This window comes from Topomyia yanbarensis, chromosome 3, assembly GCF_030247195.1.
Source record: "Topomyia yanbarensis strain Yona2022 chromosome 3, ASM3024719v1, whole genome shotgun sequence".
Lineage (NCBI taxonomy): Eukaryota > Metazoa > Arthropoda > Insecta > Diptera > Culicidae > Topomyia > Topomyia yanbarensis.
In genome coordinates, this window is record NC_080672.1 from 392,386,807 (window position 1) to 392,412,292 (window position 25,486).

At 42.5% G+C, this 25,486-nt stretch overlaps 2 protein-coding genes across 3 annotated transcripts in view; one reads left to right on the forward strand and one right to left on the reverse strand.

Moving 5' to 3' along the window:
• Window positions 1-12,223, forward strand: part of LOC131693819 (TOM1-like protein 2) — a 36,087-nt gene extending 23,864 nt beyond the window's left edge. The window contains exons 2-8 of one of the 2 annotated variants that reach the window (XM_058981971.1): window positions 2,373-2,824; window positions 2,885-2,965; window positions 3,025-3,194; window positions 3,256-3,729; window positions 3,791-3,854; window positions 10,474-10,524; window positions 10,628-12,223. In XM_058981971.1, the coding sequence (XP_058837954.1) occupies window positions 2,373-2,824; window positions 2,885-2,965; window positions 3,025-3,194; window positions 3,256-3,729; window positions 3,791-3,854; window positions 10,474-10,524; window positions 10,628-10,843 (1,508 nt within the window). In that variant the 3' untranslated portion in view covers window positions 10,844-12,223. The remainder of the gene's footprint in view (window positions 1-2,372; window positions 2,825-2,884; window positions 2,966-3,024; window positions 3,195-3,255; window positions 3,730-3,790; window positions 3,855-10,473; window positions 10,525-10,627) is intronic. The other variant, XM_058981972.1, reaches the window with a different exon arrangement.
• Window positions 12,224-19,696: 7,473 nt separating this feature from the next.
• Window positions 19,697-21,465, reverse strand: LOC131691711 (gastrula zinc finger protein XlCGF57.1-like). The gene is made up of 2 exons (XM_058978320.1): window positions 21,042-21,465; window positions 19,697-20,951 (listed from the first exon to the last, which is right to left on the reverse strand). Exons 1-2 carry the CDS (start codon window positions 21,260-21,262, stop codon window positions 19,952-19,954), a joined length of 1,221 nt encoding a protein of 406 aa, XP_058834303.1. The 5' UTR covers window positions 21,263-21,465; the 3' UTR covers window positions 19,697-19,951.
• Between the last annotated feature and the right edge of the window lie 4,021 nt (window positions 21,466-25,486).

A 25,486-nucleotide genomic window follows, 5' to 3' on the forward strand; every position in this document is an offset into this window, starting at 1 on the left:
TGATTACTAAACTCGACCAAGCACACCGGCTCTCAGAAATGATAAGCAACCCTTTCGGGTCGGTGTGGTCTATTCGAGTCGAACCAGGCGGACATTCGGTTCGAGCAAACTTTATGGTTAATAGTGGATAAATATTTCTTATGCCTTTATTGGCAGAGATTCTTTTGCGAAATCCTAAAATACCTTCACTGGTATAGCTACTCAGGATAATAATAATAGAAAAATTAAGGGTTTGCCTGGTCCATAATGTAATGAATATGTATATTGACTAGAACAGGGATAATCGAGTTATGATATAAGGTAGAGAAGAAACAGCACAGTTGAAGGAAAAGTATTCGCGAGTAGGACTAATACTGCTAGTATGTTTACCGTTTCAATTAATAGTCGATTGATCTGCTTCGGAACTAGCAGACAAAAAGGAGATTAGGAAGAGACAGAAGCGGATTCAATGCGAAATTTGTCAATATGACGTTGACCCCAAGGCGATGGTAGGATGATTTTCCATAGGATGACAGACTAGATGACACGACGTTACACGCTCTGAACTTGCGCCAAATAGTTTGTATTCGATTGATCCGCTTCTGACCTAGGGGACCCATGAGGAGATCAGGAAGAAAATAGAAGCGGAATCAATGCGAAGTTTTAATTGCATCACTGACGACTTAGCACGCGTTGTTAGGAGCAGGATACATTGGACCAGACAAAATAGAGAACTTGACGTTACGTTAAGCTGCAGTCCCATCTGTCCGATAAAAAAAAAAACTAATCACAATTATTTTGCTTTTCTTGTCTCGTTTCAGCAAACCAAAATCTCTTTACTATCTCTTCATTTTCTGTCTCCAACTATCCTCTATGTAATGTATCTGAAACTTGTGGGACTGGTTAACAGCCGGCGCCTGCTTGTGGAAGAAACTGGTGTGCTATACGGACTAGCACATACGAACAGTTAGGCTTTGTAGGTCCTCATCTTGACAGAGTCTAGATGGGCGGATGAACGTCTGCCAGGGTGTGGGCTGAGAAATGACAATGACAATGACAATGATTAGAGAGCAAAGATAAGGTGTCAAGCGCACCAAACAAAAACTTGGAATGCAGAATAATGTCATCATGTTTTATTCCAGCACAATCAATATCTATAAAGCTTATCATATCTTGATTGTAAATTTTATTTGTCGCGGAATAATGTAAAAATAAAGAATAGAGGAAAAACGGTATGCGCTCATATTATATTGGGATGATAAGTGTTTTTTATGTAAAAATGTCTGAGGAACGCGATGGCATTAAAATTTTCAAAATTAAAATATATGCATTGAGAGAAAAACTAACTTTTAATATTTAACTGAAAAAATCGCATAGTTGGCAGCACTGCCGGCAAAAAATAATATTATTTCTAGACTCCTTGAACAATTTTCTTCAAAAGCCAACTTACGGTTTGATTCTAGAGTAAATAGAACCGGAGATATGATCAAAAGATAATCAAGCTTTTCAGCAATTTGCCAAAACGGGGGGTGCTCCCATGACCCGAGGGGTGGTTCAATTGACACAAAAATTTGGGTTTTTATATATTGGCCCTAGATGAACAATTCCTTCAAATTTGGTTCAAATCCGTGAAGGTCGATTTCAAGTTTGCATCTTTTTTTGATAACTTCGCGTGGAATGACCCATATGTAAGTCAACATAGCTCTGGATTTGTTCTTAAAGTTCAAATTACATGTTTACTTTAGATTTCAATAGTATAAATAATTACCGAGAAAAAGTACATTCCGGGAAATGGTACATTCCGGGAAATGGTACATTCCGGGAAATGGTACATTCCGGGAAATGATATTCTGGGAGATGGTACATTCCGGGAAATGGTTTTCCGGGAAATGGTACATTCCGGGAAATGGTTTTCTGGGAAATGACATTCCGGAAAATGGTTTTCCGGGAAATGGTAAACCGGGAATCGACGTACAATCAAACAAAACACTATACAGATACTGGGCCAAACTTGGTTCATTTCGGTCAAGTACGTTATAAGTTTCGCAAGTTTGAAAGTGTCGCAATAATTATCGAATCGCCCTTTATATAATTGACACTGTATGAAACGGTCTTCCGAAGTGTATTACAAAATCCTCTGCTGGATGCATCCAGATTGGACATCCGTATTCGCCTCGTTAATCCGAGTGTATTGCAGAAACCATTGTCGCGAAGGGGATAAAAGCTATTTTAAATAAATTTAAAGGTGGAACATATTAACCACACGAATTTCGTGTAAATAAGATATAAATTTGATTTATATCGAATTACTTTTATCTTATCTGAAATCGTGGCAGATGACAAATATTTACTGAATCTAAGCAAGAAATATAATGCTTTTCTTTACCTTGCAGAGCAAGCCACAGATGCCAGTCTGGCTTCGGAAAATTGGGCTCTCAATATGGAAATATGTGACATGATCTCCGAATCCTCAGATGGAGCACGGGACGCTATGAAGGCAATACGCAAGCGTCTTGCACAGAATGCCGGCAAAAACTATACAGTCATAATGTATACTCTGACCGTGCTGGAAACGTGCGTGAAGAATTGTGGAAAAGCCTTCCACGTTCTGGTGGCCAATAAAGAATTTATTCAGGAGTTGGTCAAATTGATTGGACCAAAGAACGATCCACCGCCCATTGTACAGGAGAAGGTACTGAGTTTGATTCAAATCTGGGCGGATGCATTCCGTTCTCAGCCTGACCTCAACGGAGTGGTACTAGTGTATCAGGAGCTCAAGAACAAAGGCATCGAGTTTCCTGCAACCGATTTAGACTCACTGGCACCCATCTATACACCGCAACGGGTACTTGTTAGTGTAAACATTTCGTGCTGATTTTTTATGATTGTTTTTTTTTTGTTTCAGAGTGTACCAGACGGAGCAGCTACGGAGAACAACATAGCGATATCGCACCATCCCGCGTCCCAAACGCCCAACTCCCCAGCTGTAAAATTATATTCTATTTCCTTGTTGAATGTTTTTAAGACTAACTTGATGTGTTCCAGATGCCACCACCTTCAGCAATGTCTCAGGAACAGATAGCCAAGCTCCAGTCTGAATTGGATATAGTAACAATGAACATGACCGTTTTGGGTGATATGTTGACGGAGTTGAAGCCCGGTCAGGAGGATCCATCAGACTATCAGCTGTTAACCGAATTGGCAAACACCTGCCGGTATGCTTCTAATTTTCTTACATACATTTCACTTCATGTAATTTGATTTCGTTTTTTTCAGAGAAATGCAAAATCGTATCGTCGAGCTGATAGGCAAGGTTCACCATGACGAACTTACAGCCGAGCTATTGCGGCTCAACGATGAGTTGAACAATCTCTTCCTACGGCATGCACGGTTCGAGAAGAATCGAGATCCAACAACGGCATCCTCAACGACTCCATCAGCCATTTTGGGTGCTGCAATGGGTGTTCCCCCGAGGGCAGATTCGGCGCCACCGGTGTCGCCCGATAAGAAAGATTCGCTGATCGATCTTAGTGACGAAGCTAGTGGTGGTGGTGGCGGTGCTGCTCTCGGTTCCCAACTGGCCGGCTTAAGCCTTGGAAAGACCGCCACCGCTACCTTCCAGCTGTCGCAACTAAACAGTGTAGCAGCGCAATCTGGTGCGGCTACTGGAAATACAAACAAAAAAAATCCACCTCCCGATGTGGTTTCCGACGAGTTTGATATGCTTGCACAATCTCGAAATACAACGGGGTGAGAAGTTGTGGTGTGATTCAACGATGTAACGCACGATTCAAGTAATGTTTAATTGTAGGGATAACTTGAAAGATACCGGCAAGGTGGATTTACTGGGTGGTCAAACCAAGTCGACTAGTTTGGTAAGTTAATTGAAAGTTTGAATATTTTAATTTCCTGGGGATATATGTGTTCTGTGTTTGTGTTTGTGTATTTTATCAGTTTGTTTTCTAAGCGTGTCATAACTAGAAATAAATTAAATTTGGGCTGCCCAAATTTATACAAATATATTATTATCAACATGATAACAATGTTACAGAACTCCGCTGCACAAATGGCCAACGAAAGTACTGCCTATAATCGTAAATCAGTCTCATGTAGATAGGGAATTCCACAGAACCTAGGACTGACTTGCGATTATGGACAGTGTAGCACTTAAAACATCTACAGCTACGAATTATTTTTGAATACTCAAATATTAATCGAAAGCAAATACGTGTCCCTTAACTTTTTATATTAATATCAAGTTCTCGAAAAACGAATTTTTGCACGAAAAATACTGCCAAAATATGGCACACAGTTTGGTTTGACCTAACGCAGGGCAACTATGATACTTTTGTAGATGGTTTATTGAGGAACACTCGTGATAATAACAATCATAGGCAAGAACATATCCAAACTTGACCGTTTTTACTGAAACGGCATATGTCAGGAAAAGGACCGTAAAGTAGAACGTGACGTAGCATGTGTTAACTGAATTTTTTTTTCATTACACACTACTTGAGGGGAATAAAAATGCAGTCGTTCACTGGTAGGTCACTTTAACTGGACCACTTTTCAGTTGGACCAATGTCTACGGCCACTATATTTTGTGGACGGTTGGTCGTAGCCTGTGTGTTGTTCGACGTTCCAATGGCCTTCTTCAGTCCAGTATTTGGTTAGTTTCTTGCCTGATTTTGCTTCGTTGGCGCCCTTTTGCCGATGGCGAATTCCAGATCCTCAGCTCACGTTGCAGTTTGTGAACCGCATACGTTGTAAGGCCATACTTGCCTAGCTGGTTGTGCTGAAAGGTTTTCAGTTTTACTGAAGCCTCATCTACCGCCAATAGGAGCCATACTGTTTTGAGAACTGCGCTTCTTGCCACAAGCCTCTAGGCTCTCCACCAAGCGGAGAATGTTTCCATCTGATCTATCGATACTGTCGGCGCAATGCCCAATGTAAAGCACGTGTTATGGAATCTGAGTAGTTTCAACAGCCTTCAACGTAACACATTTTCAGGACTTGATCGCAGTTGAGATGTCCTGTAGACACTTAGCATTATCCGTGTCTGCACAACCGGTTTTAAGATAACCTTGTTTGAAGGTGCGCTTCCTAATTTGCCGTTATAAGCATGTTTGTCCCATATTCTATAAGATTCCCTATATACATGGGACAATTATGCGTAGAACGGCAGTAATCTTCGATCTTGTTTTGTTCGAGCTCAACTTCATGATACTATCGAAAAGAGTACATCGAGTGGCGATTTAAAAGGCTTCAAAAGCCTGGCGTGTAGTGTATTGGCACTGTATGGGGCTCACGACTCATTTTCGTGCCTAACTACTTAAAACACTCCTTACTCTTTTTGCCCTTATTCCCCAAGGAACTACATCAAGGTATTACTTCGTGGGGGCTTGTTGTACCTTCGTCGCACCTCTTTCTTTTGCTATATCTCGGGGCTTCACTTGGTCCATGAAATTGTTTGATTTAACTCTTCTATTGCTTTTTATCTCCATCTATTACGTCGCCATTTAGCTCTCGTCCCAGTGAACCGTTTAGATGCTGATTCCATGAGCCATTTAGCTCTTGTTTCCGTGAGTTATTCAGCTCTCAGCCTTATCTACTCGGATAGTCCCCGCCGGTGAACGCACACCCTATTCCGGCTGAGAGTTCCTCTAAGGAGGAAATTCTCCCAACACAGATACTACCCCATTCCGACTAAAAGTTTCCTGGCAATGGAATAGTCCACGGCGGTAGATTCCCCGACGAAAGATTCCTCTCGATTCCGATGTTCGTTTCCTTGAGTCATTCAGCTTCCTGCCTCGACCCTATCTACTCGATCTAGTCCCCGGCGGTGGACCTTGCCTACACGAGATATCCGGTAGAGTGTCGAGGTCGGTCCGGTGATTCCGACGTCTTGTGCTGCATCTTGCTCCTCCGTGATTCGCCATGATCCTTGCCAATGCGTTAGTTGTCCTCGCAGCCTTCTCACATACGTAGTCGACATGGCAGTTGTAATTTACCCGACCATCACCCAGGTGCTTCAGGACATCGATGGGATAGATTGTTTCCCGACGCTGATCACGAAACGCTGGATTTTTTTACGGTTGCTGACCAGCACTACCTCCGTCTTGTCGTGATCCAGCTGCAACCTGACGTCAGCCATCCAGGTTTCCACGATGCCTATTGTGTCTACCGTCAACATCTCCACCTCAAGGGTATCGCCGGTTATCGTCAGGACAACATCATACGCAAAGCCGACTATCTCAACTCCCCTGGGCAGTTCCAGTGTTAACCCTCCGTTGTACGTTATATTCCAGAGCGTTGGGCCCAGTAGGGAGCCCTAAGGTACTACCGCCGTGACCCTAATCGACCTCTGTTCCATATTCGTTTCGTAGACTAGTACTCGGTTCTGGAAATAACTTTTCAGAACCGTGCACGGATAGTTCAGAACCCGCATTCTGTGCAGCGCTGAGGCGATCGCCAACCACCAGGCACTGTTGAACGCGTTCTTCACGTCTATTGTCACCACAGCGCAGTCGCGATTACCCCTTCTCTTTTGCTTCGATGCTTTCTCCGCACTCGCGGTGAGTGTACGGATGGCGGATGGTTTTGACAGCAACACCAGCGTATGGATCTTCCTTCTAACCGGCAAGTAGCTATCGTCCCGGCATTTCTGTAGGACTATCTCGAAAATGTCCAGAAACACCAGGATCGTGGTCTTCAGTGCCACGTTGGGGATACCGCCCGGTCCGGGAGCTTTCCTTTTGCCACCATAGGCAGCTCGTCGTTGGAGACTCGATTGTCACCAGCATTTCCAGCATCTGCATCGCCGTATGGTGTGGGTGGCCATGCGGTTAGGTCGTGCCTCGGGGACCTTCCACGATAAGCTTCATTTTGGTAGCGCATATTTCGACTGCCGTCGTTGGGCCCTTAATCCTGGTCAACACGACACGGTAAGCATTATCCCAGGGGTTAGCGTCTACTTCTCTGCACAGCTCCTCGTAGCAGTTTGACTTACTTAGCATTATGCCGCCCGGATTGTTACATTACTCTATTATCTGACTGTCTCAGATCTTGCTTTCTGAACGCGTGAGCTGGTTTTTAGGCAGGCAGCCCGGAGGATGCTGAGCCTTTCGTTCCACCAGTAGGCCGGACGTCGTTAGTTCCTGGGCTCCATTTTCCTCGGCATTGTTACTTCACACGCCCTCGCTACTGTTTCCGACAGCTCATCGGCATTCGAAATTGGAGTGAGGCTGTCAGCACGAAGTGCTTCCACAAAAAGGCCCTTGTCGAAGTCCTTTATACTTCTGCTCGTCAGTCTCCGTGTTACAATACTGCCGACCAATGTTGTAGTGGATCGCTTGGTGGTCACTATGGGTGTACTGCTCACTAACTCGCCTATTCATGTTATCCATCAGCGAAGGACTGCAGAATGTTATGTCGATGATGGATTCCCGTCCGTCCTTACGAAATGTGCTAGTGGAACCTTCGTTGCACAGTCTTACCGATAGCTTCGCCAGAAGTTCCAACAAACTGTAACTTCTTGCGTTGGTCAGCCTACTACCCCGCTCCACGGCCCAAGCGTTAAAGTCTCCTCCTATAACCTCCGGCGTTCGTCCGACTAACGAGTCGGTTAGTACGTCCGGCATCCGAGTCCTTGCAGTTCCTCGTCTGACGTCAGAGATCCAAGCACCGGAAGCATCGCTCCATTTGCTTGTTAACTCGCGGAGTGACTCTCAGCAAGCAAACCTGCCATTCGGCCTTTATCTTGCCGGTATCCAGCAACGGAAACGACACCCTGTAGTCGAATCGCCGCTGTTTGAGTACCTCCATACGATGTCCAAATCCGGATAGTAGCTGGTACATCCAGTGTGCACTGCTCGATCAGTGCACCCCTCAGTTCTTCTACGGTCGTTATCTCGTCTAGATCCTTGCACTCGACTACGTCTTCCTGCGACAGGGCTCTTACGTTCGCTTCACTGCCCAAAGATTTGGCAACGAGCCCGCGGTAGGTGAAGCTTTTGACGGAAGGATCCTTCTTCAATTCGAAGATCATCTCGCCTTTCTGAGTGCGCCTCGTTTTAACAAGGTACTCTCCCAACTCCTTCAGCTCTGGGTCCCCTCTCACTTTCTTGAAAAGAGCGGCGTAGGACGTCGTATCTTTAGCTTCGATGATCAGTGCATTGCCCTTGTACCTCTCCCGAAAAAGGCTTACATTTCTCTCTTCTGTTGTTCTTTCTCTTTTCTTCCTTTTGTTTCCGTTTCCTCCGCTTCGCATGCTGGCTTCCCACGATGCACCAGTCTTTCCCAATGTTTCTCTGGTCGCTGGTGCCCTCCAGCTCGCTCTTCTGCTTTTTCGTGGGCATGGATGTTTCAAGAAGTATCTGAATAGGCTCGGCCACGCGAGATCGCCGTTCTGCATCGCGTGCGGTGATGCAGAGGAAACGCATCAGTACGTTTCCTTTCGAATGCCCGTGATTCGAGCACGAGCAAAACGAAATGAGAACCATTGTCGGTGAGGGGATTAACATGAACAATATTGTCCAAAGAATGGGACGCGGTGCGCAGAACAGTCAGTCAAATCATGTTAGCGTTGCAACGAGGATAACGAAAGGAACAACGGCCAGCTACGTAGGAGTACACGGCTTCGGGTCGTCGAGGCACCGATGAACCAGAAGTTACACTCCAACGGGAATCGACGGACCGACCTTGGCACTCGACAAGCCAGTCTGCTGAAGAGAGATAAGGTAGACCAGCGGGCGCGACCGGAGTAGATCCATCGCCGGGGAATAGACTGAGCGCACGCGTCGTCGACGATAGGTCGTCAGGGCACCTGAGACAATTCCTCCCACGGAAATCACAGGACTGACCTCAGCATCGAGGGAACTTTTGACGTCGGGAAATTTCGCCGTCGGAGTAGGTTAGACCCTGAAGCAGGACCTATTTTGAGTAGATAGTAAAATAGCACCGGAAAATGGTCGTCGGTGCGCCTGTAAACTGGAAGTCACCAGTCACCCAGAATCGCAGGACCGGCCTCGGCATCTGCCCGGGTAGCATCGTTTTCGGAAGATCTTCCACTGCCGGAGAACTACTCGTCGGAGAAGGAAAGATCTACCGTCGGGTACTATTCCGAGTAGTCCGTAGCGAATCGTCGGGGCACCAGTGATCCAGAAGCAATCCTCTATGCGGAATTGCTAGATAAGTCTCGGCATTCTGCCGGACTGCATTGAAGCAAGAATAACGCGTCCGTCAACGGTTGCGGTAAATATTCCTTCAGCGGGGAACTCTCCGCCAAGGTAGGCTAGCTCCACCGTCGGGAATACGTTGAGTAGCACCAAACCCGACAAGCCACCAGTATAGGGTCGTCGGGGCACCAGTGAACGGGAAGCCACCCTCCAACCGGAATAGCTAGATCGACCACGGCATCCAACAGGTCAGCGAGAAGAGGAGCGCATGTAGAATATCATGCCGTGCAGGACTGATATGGCGGTTATGAGACCATCGAACTAGCACGACCAGCTAGACCTAGAATCACAGACCCCCCCCCCCCCCCCGGTTGTCATTTCAGATGGGGGATCAAGCAAATGGCGGACTCCTTGATGGAGGTTAGGTGAGTAGGGTTCAGTTATTTTTTTCTGTCCAGAGTCTTTCTCTCTGTTTTGTCCACAAAATCAGAGGGTTCTGGATTGAGTGGTTGTCTAAAGAGCAGGTACCTCAACAGTGTACTAGCTGCTAAGTGTCCACATTTAGCTGAATCGACTAGTATGTTGAACAGAACTATCTTCAAATCCCATTCATAATTAGTAATACAAGAAGCACCAAATATCTAAGTCTTCGTAGACTTTTGCAAAAAACACCTCCCCCTCGTAGACAAATGTAGACTTTTAGCAAAATACTGTTGTACATTTGTAAACAATACTCCGAACTGTCATTCAGCCAATTTATAGACAGTTGATGCTGGTGCGACAGCTGCGCGAACGGTTTGAAGTTGGTTACACTTCGAGTGCCGGACGATGTACTAATTACTAGATCTTAGGTATCCTATATTACAACAGGAGAAGCAAGTAACTCCAAGGTTTGAAGGGGAGCAGTTTTATTTTCACTGCTAGGGTCGAGGTGCGGATCACTGTATCTTAAATGAATGGAAATTCGTTTATTGTTGGCATATTAAATCAAATAATATTTATAAAATTATGTGCGGTAGCGGAATCGGTAATTCCTATGACACGTCTAATACACTACACTACAAATACACAAACAAATACACTGAACGTACATTCCATAGAAACTATTATCTATAGTTATTACAAAACACACCAGACAATTAAGATGTACATATGCCATGTTTCTGAACGTTGTGCTGTTCATTTTTTTCTGGGTGGCGTATTCCATACTATTTGAACATGTGTTCGTCTATCTATTCATCAATTCACGCCAACCAACGCCAACATCCAAATTCCCTCGGCATTTGAATTGGCATCATACATTTCCCAACTACACTAGAACGCACGTGACACCGAGTTTGACGAAATGGAAAAATGGCTCGGCAATCCGGTGAGTCGTAGTTACGTTAGACCTGATTTTGTTCTCTATCTAAATAAACGTTGATAAACACAAATCACACTAATCTGTTGGGTGTTGTCCTATATACATACAGGAGGATATCGACAACCTTGAACCGGCGGAGAATGGCGCCGGTAACGTCGGTGCTGAAGAAAGTCTCACCAGTAAAGAGTTTGAAAAATTTCTTGCCGAACGTGCTGCGGTGGCTGACAACCTCCCGACGATTTCCGGTCAAACCGGTAGCACCAATACCAGTGTGGCGAAAGATCGCAAGAAAAAGGACGAAGAGGAGGAACTGTTGACTCTTTGAATCGAACGGACGTAGGTATGACTACTACTTTAACTAGTGCGACGGGTGGGGTTTATTGTATGTGATAGATGTATTTTCGTGGGTAGAGCAAAAGTAAGCGTATCAAAGAGATGAGTTAATTTATTTTCAATTAACCAATGCGTTGTACATTTCGGATACGTCCGGTGCGAACGGTGTACATGAACTTATTGAAGACAGCAGGCGCCATATTCTATTATGTATGATAATTGTATTTATGTTTATTATTTTACACAAGTTTTGGGCTAACAATCGTGACGAAGAAATTTTACTGTATCAGACTAGAATATATTCGTAGTTGTGTACCAGCGATTCAAATATAAAGTTTTTTAAGTATATTGCCGCAAAAATTACAATGAAACATTCTAGTATATTTCTATAAGCCTAACAATCCTAGACTCAGCACATTACTCACTTATTGCAGTCCAAACAGTTACGACAACTACTATACAACTACGAGATAACTAAAAAGTCACGCGAAAAACGCTAGTGTTAGCGTACTTTAGGCCAGCAATTTTAATAGTAGACAGATCTCACGCCAACTTGTCTATGGGGTTGGTAGTAACCTTTCAGAATCTAACTACTTCGGCTAATTAAACAACTTTGCTTACTAGGTTTTTCTTAAATTGACATTGACTGTAAAACATCATCACATTCATCAATGGTTTGAACCATGTTTGAAAAATAACACATTTTTAGACATTTCTTTAATTTCAATTAAAGAGGTTTCAACCTTAAGGTCATTCGCTTCTTTGGGTTTGAAAAATCTGTAACCCTATGTGCGGGGTTTGGATTCGAACCCAGGTGAGTAGTAGTGTAGTAATTTTATTTTTTTTTTCGTTCCAACATTTAGAACTTAATACTGGGCCCGTACACATTCATTTATCTTTTTATTATCTCTTTCAGTTGTTTTAATTTATAACGAAGGCTAAACAAATAAGGTTCTTTTCGAAAGGCAGTTTTCATGCCCACAAAGTTTTATTGCATTCTGAGAGGGTGTTGTCAAACACCTCGTCGAGTTGGGGTGTAATCTGTCAGTAGTCATTTTATTGTGATGCTTTCTTGTTGAATATTTTGAATCAAAAACTACAAGTTGTTTTTACACAAAAAACATTCAAAAGTTAAGTTTAGACTACCCACTAAGGGGACAAATTTTATTTTAATCGTCTTTATTCGAACCAAAAATAATATGTGCTATCGTTCAAAAATACGAGAATTCAAACATTCTATGCGTGTGATCAGCGCAGCCATATTAAGATCATACAAATTCGATAACTGTTTTGGTTGGCCAGACTTATCGAAATTCATTTTCAAACTTATTTTTAAGGTTAGACTGCAGAGGCAAAATTACAAATTGACAAATATTAAAAAAATCGCAATGTCTCTAAATTCTTATAAAAGTTTAACTGGTTTTACGAGCTTTTGTTGTCACCAAAATATCATTTAATCCAAAGGAAAGAGGAGACATTATTTAAAACTAATAAAAAGTGTATTGAATATATTCAAATTACAAACAACTATAAGAAATTTAGTTCACCTCGTTAGTGATTGTGAATATCACAGCCTGAAATTTCATAATGCCTAGCTGAATGAACTGGTCCTATCGATGAACGCACCGATCAGTAAATGTTTTAGGTGCAAGTTATTCCTGTCCGAACCAGTGTTTGCTTTTGAAGATCGTACACACTAGGTAGATTGATCAACCTTAGGTGGTTGTGTTGGTGGTTGAGTGGAATCCGTAATCAATAACTGGTCAGTAGAACTCATCAATCCCGATCAGTGCTCTTGCGTCCCCGTCTTAGAAAGTCGGATGGTCTCTTCTAACCGGCCGGAACTGCAACGGCGGCGTTCTCCTACCGCTCGACGTTGGCTGCTGTGGCAGCGATCCTTGCCGTTTAGCTAGAGAGGTGAGCTGGGCTCCTTTGTTGGAACCTCCCTACGCAGGGCCGTCGAGAGCCGCGTCGGGCCCCACGGCTTGTATTACTGCCGGGCCCCTTTAAACCTAAGCCCTCTAATTCAGTATGCGAGTCCGTGGTTTCTATTAGTCTCCGGTTGACTCATATTGCCACATCCACAGATAGCGTGCTAGACATGTGGATTTCGATAGCTTCTTATTCCGTGGTATCCGAATCGGGTAAAATTGCCATAGCTACGAGTTTTTCAATTTGTGGGTACTCAGGAATCAGTAGCATCTAGCTCAAATGCCATGCATTATCTTTACATGATTTGACTTTTGTCAGAATACGAGAAGTTGGGGTTATAGAGCATTTTGTCATTCATATTAAGTTTTTTCATTTTCTCTGCATATATCTCTTTTTTTTTCGCTCAATTTTAATAAATTGTACCTTGTTCAACGTGAAAAATCTTCAGGAACAAAATAAAAATAGATTCGTTTTCGGTAAAATTCAGAAACATCAAATTATCTGACATAGAGTCTCGATTTCACATTTTTATCATAAAATCGAACATATTAACTATTCAACAACAAAATTCTTATTTAATTTACTACTTTTAGTGTAAAATACACTTAGGGATCACATGAGGAAAGTTTCATTCCTGGAAAAAGAGGGGAAGTTGAGGTATTAGGACATTTAATGAAAAAAATGTGATTTGTAGAGTTAATGTCAAAAAATTTGATGTTTCTGGATTTTACCACTAACGAATCTATTTTTGTTGTATTCCTAAGAATTTTCCACGTTCAATAAGTTTCATTTTTTGAAAATTGATTGAAGAATAATAGAGATATATACACGAGAAAATCATAAAATTTAATATGAATTCATTGACTGCCCAGATATTCTTGCACGGATTAATGTGTTTGTACCTCCTCGCGCTCTAAGAAACCGTCCTCTTTTGTTGATTCCTAGACATCGTACTGTTTACGGTCAAAACAATCCTGTGGATAGATGTTGCTACAAATTCAACGAAACCTCACATCTGTTCGACTTTAATGTCACCAAATCTAGTTATAAGTTAGCTATTAAGAATTTTTAATTAATTTAGAAAGTATGTTCTGTTTTTTAATTATCTGTACGGTATCTACCGAAGATAATAAATAAATAAATAAAAGACCCTATAACCCCAACCTCTCGTATTCGGACAAAGGTCAAAAAGGTTCCATTCGATTTCTGAGATTTTGTCACATAAGAAAAAAAATGCAAAATATGTATGATTTGCATCACGGAGCAGCAAAATTATTCAAAATAGGGGATTTTGAAGCCAAAATGACCCAGTACTCCACTTTCCCTTATTTTTCTAGAAACATAAATATCTCCATTCAAATACTAAGGTTATTTATTTCCTTTAAAAAGAGGTATAAATTGTAATTTTCTGATTGCTACTTCAAACGTTGTAGCATTTAATATATTTTTCCTCCATATTTTCCCATAGCACCAATTTCAAAAATTTCAAGCGAAGTGGGTGGGAGTCTAGAATTGTCCATATGATGTGAAACTTTGACATTTGTCACAATATGAGAGGGGGGCCTTTGAGAATTCAAAAAAAAAATTTTTTTTGCAATGCCCTATTAGACATGTTCTGTATTCGCACACTAAACATATTCTTTACGGTTTCATAGTTCTATAGAGATCATTAAAGCACACTTAGTGATGAAAAAGGCGAAACAGTGTGCCAGAATAGAACTATAGTTCAGAAGCACCTCTTCTTTCGTTTGGCATGCCGACTGTTTAAATAGATGATTTAGTGCCTATAGAAATGGGATTCGATCCGCAGTCGAAAACCTCGTCTCAATTTGGTATACGCGTTTGATCACTGATCTATGAGAAGATTTGCATGTATACTTGGTTTAATCCAAACTCTACCTAAATGCTTGGTTGAAATTACACAAACGTCTATTGTGGATTATATTTGCAATTGAATTTTTTCGAAAAATCGTGCAGAATTTACATTTTGATTTTAAGTTTATTGCATCATCATTTATTGAAAGAAGGCATACGAGTTTAGGTAACTATTGGAACGCATACGTATATTTGGACGGCGCCGGTGGTTGAGTGGAAAGCGTGACCGCCACTCATTCTAGTTGGCCTGGGTTCAATCCCAACCGAGGTCGTTAAGATTTTTCTGAGGTGAAAAAATCTGTGTTCACGTCTTCCTTCAGAAGGGAAGTAAAGCCGCCGGTCTCTGGTCCATGAGTTGATGGATCGATATCTAGTCCAGATTGTGGAGTCACCTTCTCTGGCGTCGATAACGAAGAAGTAGAATACAACTTCTATGCTTACTAACAAATATCCTCCTCCCGTGATACTTGCGGAGTGCGCAGTAGTATATACGACCTCTAGAAAAAGCAAGTATCGGACGAACGTTGCAGAACAGCAACGAAAGCTGCCACGTTAACAACATCATCTCCGCAGGGCTCTAGAGAGATGTGCTTACAGGAATTATCTCTACACGCCCCACGTGATTAACAAATGTATGTCAAGATACGGAGAAGTGGCTTACATAAGAGCTGTAACTTCGCATTTTCCCGGGTGTCCCCAACGTTTTTTGTGATAAGAATGCTCCTGTACAAACCAACTTTTTCATGCGTCACAATTTTATGCGGATCAACCGAAAATGGGACGTTTCATCAGACAATACTGGTTATGCAACCATGGTAGATTCTTATGCGCTAATTCTACAAAAAGACATTGCACCACGGAAAACTTCGTTCAAAAGCAGCTAAGAAAAGCTCAACTACTGTAACCGTAAACAGCATACCGTTATCTTATGCCAAACCACAAACGGCTACAAAACCAATATCTACGGATCTGACAGGAATAAATATTCACTCAGCAACAATCACGCCCAGTGTCTCCAAGCCAACAACCGGCACCATCAGCAAAGGGGCGAACGTAGAAGAGGACGGATGCGTTTGTCCGTGCCCTCGCATTTCTGTTTGACGCTTTCTTCGAAAATACTTTGAATTGGCTTATCAATATTTTGTAGTGTATTCCGTCGATTCAAGCAATAAAACTCGTTTTATAAACTTGTACACAACGTAGACAACTCCCTTGAGAACATTTGTTTTAACGAATGTCAACTATCAAATAGTTTTCATTTTTTACTAATAAGGCGAATGATTGCAAAGAAATTACTATTGCTATTTGTATTGCTCTTCTATGAAAACCGGACGTGTTAGCCTATCTTCCGGGTAAAAACGCGGGCCCCCTAATATGACCCGGACCCCAGGGCAATTGCCCTGGCTGCCTCCCCCTCTCATCGAGCCTGCTCCCTAGTGACGTTGGCGACGAATCGCCAGATCCTCTACTCGCTGCAAACAATCCCGGAAGTCACCATAGTGAGCTTTCCAGGGGAAACTGGTCACCCTGCTTCGTTCCCCTTAGAATTATCTGTGAAGGAGAGCACGGTTCGTTTAACTGATCCTCCACGGTGAGAAAGGATGATGCTTCGGATTCTCTGTGACTACACCGAACAGGTTATTCGTGGCGGGAAACTGTCCCGAAACTTGGGAAACTATGTCTGCTTATTTCCGTGGTCCGTCACTTTCTGATGTCTTCGTTGGTCGCCTTCCCGCTCGACTAAAGACGCTGAATCCCATTACCGGCGAAATTCCCAGAAACTGCCTGATTATATCCTGCATAGATTCCTCCAACTCAATCGCTGCAATGAGGTACTCTTCCTTAGTACGTGTTGGTTAGCCGCGAACTAACGTCCTTTTTTATCTTAAATACGTTTATTTATGCCCAAAATGCGGTAGCCTAACGAGGCCGATAATTCATTTTTTTTAATTACATGGCACACGTTACTGGGGGAAGGGAAAGTCGTATTTAGGGGTGGCTTGCTCCCCTCTTATGTTAGTAAAGGAAAAAGCTAGGAAATGGGATACATATTGTGTATTGACATTGTCGTTTGCTGGTTGTAACCGCAGGGGCGAGGGGAGGGTCAATATTTCGGATAATTGTTGGCACTCCGATGCTGTCATGATGTTCTCTATATCATCTGCATGTGAGGTATGTCATGATGTTCTGGTTATCAAGATGGGTATGCATCGAAGACTCGTGAAGCAATGCCATATTGTAGATACAGGGATAGGTTGCTGAGATTCTACCTTGAATGAGAGAGGGGAAAATGTATTAAACTTGGACATCAACAGTTTTCAAAAAGATATAGATAAGAAAAATATAAGAGTGATCACGGCTTGCCAGGACGTCCAGGACTGGCACATAGGGTGATCTACCTCGGGCCCGAAGGGAATCTGTTAGTTGGGACCTGGTAACACAGTACTCTGCGCACAGCCAAACAACATGCTCAATGTCGTGATAGCCGTTCTCACAAACACAATGATTACTTTCAGCAAGCCCTATACGACGGAGATGCGTCTTGTTAACTTGTCGACAAACCGGCGCCAGTAACTGCGTTCCTTGGCTTTCATTGAATTTTTTCATTCGCTTTTCTAATATCGCGTACAGTCGATATCTAGCGACTAACCTGTCGTTCCGGAAGGCTTTATAGGCGGCAGCCTTCTCCGCGTACACGTCTGAGCACTCTTTGTCCCACCACAGGTTGGGAGAATGTTTTTGGGTGTTCACGTCGGGTACTCGTTTCGTCTGAGTTTGAATCGCGGTATCGAGAATCGAGTTGGACAAAAACTTATACTCTTCCTCCGGGGGAAGTACCTGTGTCGAATCGATAGTTTTGGATATCTCAGCAGCGTAGCTCTTCCAATCAATGTTTCGTGAGGTCATAGGGAACATTGATTGGTGCCGATGGTCTTGAACCAGTGGTGATTGCAATTACAATCGGCAGGTGGTCACTACCGTGGGGATCAGATATTACCTTCCACTTGCAATCAGTGATCAGATCCGTGATTCCGTTTAATAAGTTAGCCATCGAAGGATACGATCGCTGCAAGGAGGGGCCATTGTTTAGTCAACTGCTTTAAAAATGTTCTTACTGTTGGTGGAATAGCAACCAGCAAGCTTTTCAGAGGGTCGGCAATGCTGAAAGCTGTGAATATCCAGTCCACAATGTCAGAGAATTTAAGGAATCCCGTTTTAGGTTGAGTTTCTGACTGTAAAATGGGAGCACTTGGGATGTTTGATGCCCCGGGGAATGCTGGGAACTCCTGGTTGTATCGCAATTTCCCAAAACCAGAAGGTATTATTTTCGGATTTGTGGCAGCATGTCCAGTTGATGAATTATTTTTATTTTGTACCCTTGTTTGGGACAACCTAGTACACTTACGAGGAAGTTCGGGTGAGTTTGGATTAGGTTTTTTCCTAGAGTTTCCAAGCGAAGCCAAAGAATGCCCCTCGCAAGGGTCGTCAGTTGGCAAGAGAGCGAATGGGTTTTCGGAGATAAGTGGAACAGCTCTTTTAAGCATTTCTGCGCAAGAGCGTCTGGAGCGATCTTTGGCGAATCGCTTCAGTTTATCCGCGCGAAGTTTGTACATTGGGCATGTCAAAAGTGCATGCTGATTCTCCCCACAGTAAACACACTTCTCAGCGGGCCTACTGCAAGTATCATTCGCATGGCGTTCCCCACATTTACCACACCGTTGCTTATTGCTACAGTAGGTGGCCGTGTGACCTAGCTGCTTGCAATTGGAACAATTCATGACCCGCGGTACAAACAGACGCACAGGTAGACGAGCTCCTCCCACTTCAACGTAGCTCGGAAGTGCAGATCCGGCGAAGGTTACGCGAAACGAGTCTGATGGATAGTAATTCCCATCTTCGATGGACTTTGAGTGCAATTGCTTGCATTCCAAAATCTTAACTGATTGAAGGTTAGGGTCCTTAAAGCGGCCAACCCTGTCATTCATCAGATCATCGACAGTTAGACCCGCATCACCTACCACACCGTCAATCTTTACATCACGAGAAGGAATGTAGACGCGATACTTCATCGTAAAGAGGCTATTGCTAACGATATCATGTTATTCATGTTTCAAGTCAGTAACGACTATGCGCAGTTTATCTGACTGTACCTTTTTAATCTCGGTTACGGCCGAGTAATGTTTTGTCAGCTCCCGCAGCAGTTATGCTGTTTAACGGTTTATTTTTGGGCCAAAAGTATGCCACCCAAGGACCAGCGGATCCATCCTGGTAAACATTGACAGGGGGGGGCTGTGAGACATTGGGGGGAAGGTGGATCGGAGGTAACTTCTGTGTCCGAATCAAATAAGTGTTCCTCTTCCCCAAAAGATTCATCTTTGTAGGGAGATCCTTCTCCTTGATACATTTTGTTCCGGGAGCAACACGTTCGACCGCACTATTTAACTTAAATCAAAATAAAAAAAATCAAAAGCGATTAAAAAAATATCGATGAGAAAAGTAAAAAACGAAACACTTCACCAGTTGGCTCCTGACGAGCTGGTAGGTGAATTGATCCTTCGTTTTTTTTATTTATTTACCTTCACACAGTAGAGAGCTGTTATAGCTGGTCTAAACAAAGCCGTCTTTCAAGCAAGAAAACTGTTTAGCGCCGCACTACACTGCACTGCCCTTCACAATTTAACGTTTATAATGTTTATACTCCAGCCCTTGCTGGGATAAACACCTTCACCGTTATCGCCTAACTCAAGTTAATGTTACAACAAACAACTCGCCTGTATAACGAACGAGCGCTCGGTTACGAACGTCAACAGATTTTGACACATCAAAACCAAAGTGAGTCTCCGGCTAAACCATGTTGCCTCGCAAGGGTGGTTCCCCTAAGTCTTTATTTTAGAAAAAACGATTTCATTATATTTATCTTATGTATATATAGAACAATGATTTACACGTGCACTTAAAAATGTTGATTCTTTGACCTGATTTAAAGCATATGCTAACAGGTTGTCGCTAGGTAGATGAATAAACAAATACAAATGCGTTCATAGTAATATTGTTATTAAAACTCAATTTATTTTCTTACTTATAATCTTATAAAACCAAACTAAACCCACACTACAAACTGCGTGCTTGACAAAAAGATCGAGTACCCTTTTCCAAACATGACCCGATATTTCAATTCGCTAACTTGTTGCAACATTCCCGATGTTGTTTGCAATCTCAAGTAACACGTGAGAAATTTCTGAATACTTTCAATCATAAATCCATGACGTGCTGCAAAAGTAGATTTTATCTGCTATAAATGAATACGCCTATGCTCTTTCATAAGAGCAGCAGTGTTGGATCCTTTGCCACACACATCACACGTGAACCGATAGATACCGGTATGAACGGACATATGTGTGGTTAGGCGGTTTTTATTAACAAAGTCTTTGCTGCAAAAAGTGCACTTGTACGGTCGATCACTCGTATGAAGACGCATATGCGCAATTTGGTGTCGTTTGCGAATAAAATCTTTACCACAGACGGTACACACATACGGTCGCACACCGGTATGAAGCCGCATGTGTCCAGTCAGAGATTCGTCCAGGGCAAAACGTTTTCCGCATATGGTACATTTGAATTGCCTCTCGCCAGTGTGTAAGTTCCTATGTCGCATTAAGCTGTCGCTCCTGGTGAATGTCTTACTACATATATCGCAACAGAAGGGCTCTTTGTCGTGATGTACCTGGACATGTGTGTCAAGGAGATACTTTCGGGAGAATGTTTTCCCACAAAGCTCACATTCGCGTTGTCGTGGAGGCTCACCGGAATGAACGCGCTTGTGTTTTTTCAAGTGAGAACCGTCTTGAAATCCTTTGCCACATACATCACACGTGTGTTGATAGACACCTGTATGAACAGACATATGTCCTGTTAGGTTAGCGTTGTGAACAAAACCTTTGCCGCATACGGTGCATTTGTACGGCCGTTCACCAGTGTGTGAATAGCGATGTAGTCGTAAAGCGAAGTTCCTGGCGAATGCCTTACCGCAGACCTCACAACTGTAACGATGCCCGCCGGTGTGTGAATAGCGATGTATTCCTAGATCGTGATTTCTTGTGAACGCCTTACCGCAAATATCACAACTGAAGCGGCGTTCGCCGAGATGTACTCGGACGTGTTTTGCAAGGTGAGCCTTCTGATTGAACTGTTTGCTACAAAGCTCGCATTCGTATAACCGCAAGGAATCTACGGTTGAAATGGAAGAAGTATCATTCAAGCTATCGGGTGGATTTATTTTATTCTGCACGTCGCTGAAAATATGGGGAACATTAGTAATGAGATTAATGTAATCACACTACAATCGATCATGAATTAAGTATAAAAACAGAGAACGGACATACCTTTGACTAGATTCATTACAGCTTGTTAAATCGACCGTTGATGGCCCATAGTTGTCTGAACTGTAGTTAGCTTTTAAAAAATGGGTATCAACAATTTTCTTTTCAGCGTCTTGCTGATGTTTTTCTACTATTCGATCATCATTGTTGAGGGATTTGTTTATTGCTAGATCAAAATCTTTTGTCTCTGGTTTAATCTGGTGGGACAACAGGGACGTTTCCATATCATCGGTTTAAAAGTTAAGCGTGGGTAAAAAATCAGCCCTCAATCATTCAACTAAACTGTAGCAGTATGTACTATTGTTTATCACACTAATCTTCCAATGTATACACAAGTTATTTCCAGCGATCCGATGAATAGTTCAAAATATTGGCAGACAATCGTTGTACGGCTTACATAAATAAACAAACAATAATATAATTGAATCAGAGTGTATTTTAGAAGAGTGACGACAAAGACCAAATCTAGAGAAAATTTTCAATAGGACGTAAGTAATATTGAGAGCCTCTCTTTGTTTACTTTTTCTTTCGTTTATTACGACGTCAATACAACACTTTGCACTAATTTTCCAGCACATATCGAAAGCTGACGGTTTTTACTAGAATATTATGCAAAGAGTAGAGTAGTAAATGTTGAAATGGCCGAGTAATGAACAGAAGAGAAAGACCCCAAAGAGAATCTCTCATTGTTACTTACGTCCTATTGAAAATTTTCTCTAGAAATTGAGTGGTTCGGTTGTCATTTGACGTATTGTGCTCTTCATCGAAGATTAACGTGTGACGGAATCGATTGCAATAAATAGCAAAACAGTCGAAAATATACAATTGAGCATTACATACCGTTGACCAATCCCATGAATACCAATGCAGTTTCTTAGTTGATTGGCTACAAACGACTTCTCCAGTCTTATGCAGAAGTTATATAAATTTTATTCATATGATTTCAAAGCAGATAGACCATTCAAGCACAGAAAACAGACGTCCATCACAGAGAACAGACATCGAAACAGATCGAATAAAAATATTTAAAAAATGTGTGTAAACATTTGAATTAATATACGATAAACACTAGCGCCGCCACACCAACCTATCCCAACTATCCGTCAAATCTATTCCGGAACTGGTTCAAAATCTTGAATGGATTCAGTATGGAATCTTGCTCAAAGAAAACAACCGATTCCGACTATCGGTTGATGCATTTGAGCTGAAATTCATGCTGGAAATCCGGACTGGTTCCGGACTGGGTCCCGGTCAGCGTGGCAAGCAGAAAGTTAGCAAAAGTTGAGCAAAGCGAAATTGATGCTGGCAGAGTTTCTGCGAGCGATTTGTGCGAAAATTCTGGCAACGAATTCGCTCAAATGCAACAACCGTTTCTGACAGAAGCGATTAAACCAACCGATGCTGCTCACTTTTATCCAGAATCCAGCCAGAAATGTACGGCCAAGATCTCTGCACGCTTCCTGCCACATCTTTGTCAGATGTTTTGCTCAATTCGTGCTAAATTCTACCAGGTAGGACTTACCAGGATCTTTGCACAGTTTATGTTCGAGTTATGCCAGGGTCGGTTCCTGTCAATATTGGCCAGAAAACGCGAGCGAAATCGAGTTCGCCCTAGCTCAACTAACTCGACAGGATACGCGTAGAAATCTGACAGGCCTGCCAAACCAAGACTCTAGCAGAGCGGTCTCTGCTAGAAAATTTGCTCACTGGGTTGCTGTTGTCATTTCAAAGCGACAGTTTTATTTCTTACACAAGTTGAAAACGTTACTCGTATGTCAGTTCTCAGTGATAACAGCAAAACCAACATCAACTGTGATCTGAACGTCGGCGGACTTAATAATTTTTTTTGTCGAAGGACATCGCCAACTTGGTAACAACAGTGCCCAACCGACACAAACCATATCGAACAGCACCCATCCAAATTCAGCCACCGAACCTAACAACGTACAGTTCCACTTTCGTGACGTGGATGCAAGTGAAGTTAATCTAGTTATGCATGAAATAAAATCCAACGCTGTAGGCAGCGATGGAATTCCCATATCATTTCTGAAACTGCTCTCTCCTTTCTAATTGCCAGTGTTAGTAGAGCTCTTTAACAAAATCATCGCTACTCAAGTTTTCCCTAAGAGCTGGACGAAGGCTATTGTACATCCGATCCCCAAGAACTCACATCCAACGGAGCCGAAGGATTTCAGACCCATTAGTGTCCTACCAGCGACGTCTAAAATCTTGGAAAAAATTCTCCTTGCTCAAATTACCGAACACCTCAACTCTTCAGAACCGCCCATGTTGGCTGTAAATCAGAGTGGTTATCGCAAGCGATATAGTACAACCACTGCCCTCGCCAAAGTGAAACATGACATCCTAACTGGACTCGATGGTCATATGTGTACGGTTATGGTCTTGGTGTATTTCTTACTAGCTTTCAATTCGGTGATACATTTATTTATTTATTCGTCTTTGGCTAATTCTGCCATACAGACTGTTACTTAAAATTATTTAACATATACAGTAACAATATATAACAAAACTGTCAATCGAGCAAGATGCAAAGAACAATTCAGCATTCCAAACAAAATTTAATTACAAATTCAGCGCTGTGGGGACTCCCAAATGTCAAACTTTTCGTGAAATTGTCGGAGACAGAGTCCTAATGGCCATGTTGATGGAGATAGTGTTATTTTTCTTAGCCTCGCGTCAATTCCTACTTTGAATGAAATGAACGGCATTAATGCCTCGTCCTTCCATTCAGGTACGAGCTTCTTCACAATTGCAGCATTAGTTTCGAGTAATTCTGCGACCAGAGTAGCAATATCTTTTTCACTCAGTGTTCTAGACACGCATAAAGAATAGCCAGCAAAGATTTATAGAACTACTTGACTCCAAAGAACCAGAAACCTTACACTTTTGTTTCAATCGAGTGGACGACATTTGCGGGATTGATTGAGCTAGAGGTGAACTTGTTTCCGTGAAAGAAAAACGCGAATCAGCCATTTCGGTAATTGATTCACGAATTCCAGGGATTTCGTGTTTCTTGTTCGACACTTCTTTGATTATATCAGTACTGTATTTGTCTGTATTCATATCGACAGCAACAGTAGCCGCAAGAGCAGGGGTAAATGAAGTAGCATCGGTGATCGCCTCGCGTTTATCTCGAAAAGCCTGCATCTTGCGAACGCCGTCCATGATCGTCGTACACGGGGTACACATCCACCAGATATTCTTGTACCTGTTTCAGCGGGTGACCTCTGCATTAGTCAGCACAGCACATTCTGAATGATAATTATCCTGACAAAATCCATCACAAGAAATGGTTACCTCTCCAGGCATGATACGCAAGGTACATTCGCAGCAAAACATCTTCAGTCAGTACGATTTTCTCTTGTTCAATACAGCTGGTATGATGAAGAATAACGTTATATTGTTTCCGACAGTATAGAAGCGGTAGTGCCGAATGATAAAACAAAGAGATAGTTCGTTTAATCGGGCGAAAAATCGGGTTTTTATCACAAACGATGTAAAATGTACGATCCGAAAATAGTGCACTATAACTGACAAAATCGAATGGCAACAAAATACGATATGGAAATCGATCGCGCGACTATTTTCCACGTAAAATCGAAAACAGCTCAGCTGACAAACAACCGGTCGGAGGGAATACACACAACTCCTGTACTTCATACCAAGCTGCACAGTGAATTTAAGTTGTCGGAAGGCGCATGCAACCCAGTAAAATCGATCCTTCGTGATCGGAGCCAGATGACGCTTGTGCCTCAGCTCCCTGCTTTTCAGCCTTTACGTGAACAGTCTCCCTGCTGTCCTTCGATGTCAATACCAGCTTTACGCAGATGATCTGCAAATCTACACTACAGGTCGCATTGAGGATATTTATCTACTCATTCAGATAATCAACAGGAATCTCCTAGCGATTGAGCAGTGTGCTAAACGAAATGGACCTTCGCAATTCCACAACATGCATCGAACACTAGGAGAAACGTGCTGATAGAACGTGCTTTTCTGTGGAATCGTCTGCCGCTTGCAGTTAAATCGATGCCTTCAATGATGAGCTTCAAGAAAGCGGTTAAGAGAATAAGCAACTAATCTATACCTTTCCAACTTCTACGTTTGTTGTACACCTTGTTTTCCGCTGTCATATTCATTAATACCAGGTGATATTTTGAAAAATCTGTGCGCGGCCTATTTTAAAATCTGTGAGGCAAACGCTAAACGCAAGGTAAAAAATTGAGAAATCTGTGCATTGTAGACGAAAGCTGTGAAATCTGCGCATTAAAACAGAAAACTGTGAAAATCTGTGCAGTTTTTGAAATCTGTGCAGTATATTGAAAATCTGTGAAACACAGATAAATCTGTGCACCAAGCATCGCTATGATATATTATACATATGACTCATGGTTGTACGTCATTTCGCGGAATACCATTTCCCGGTA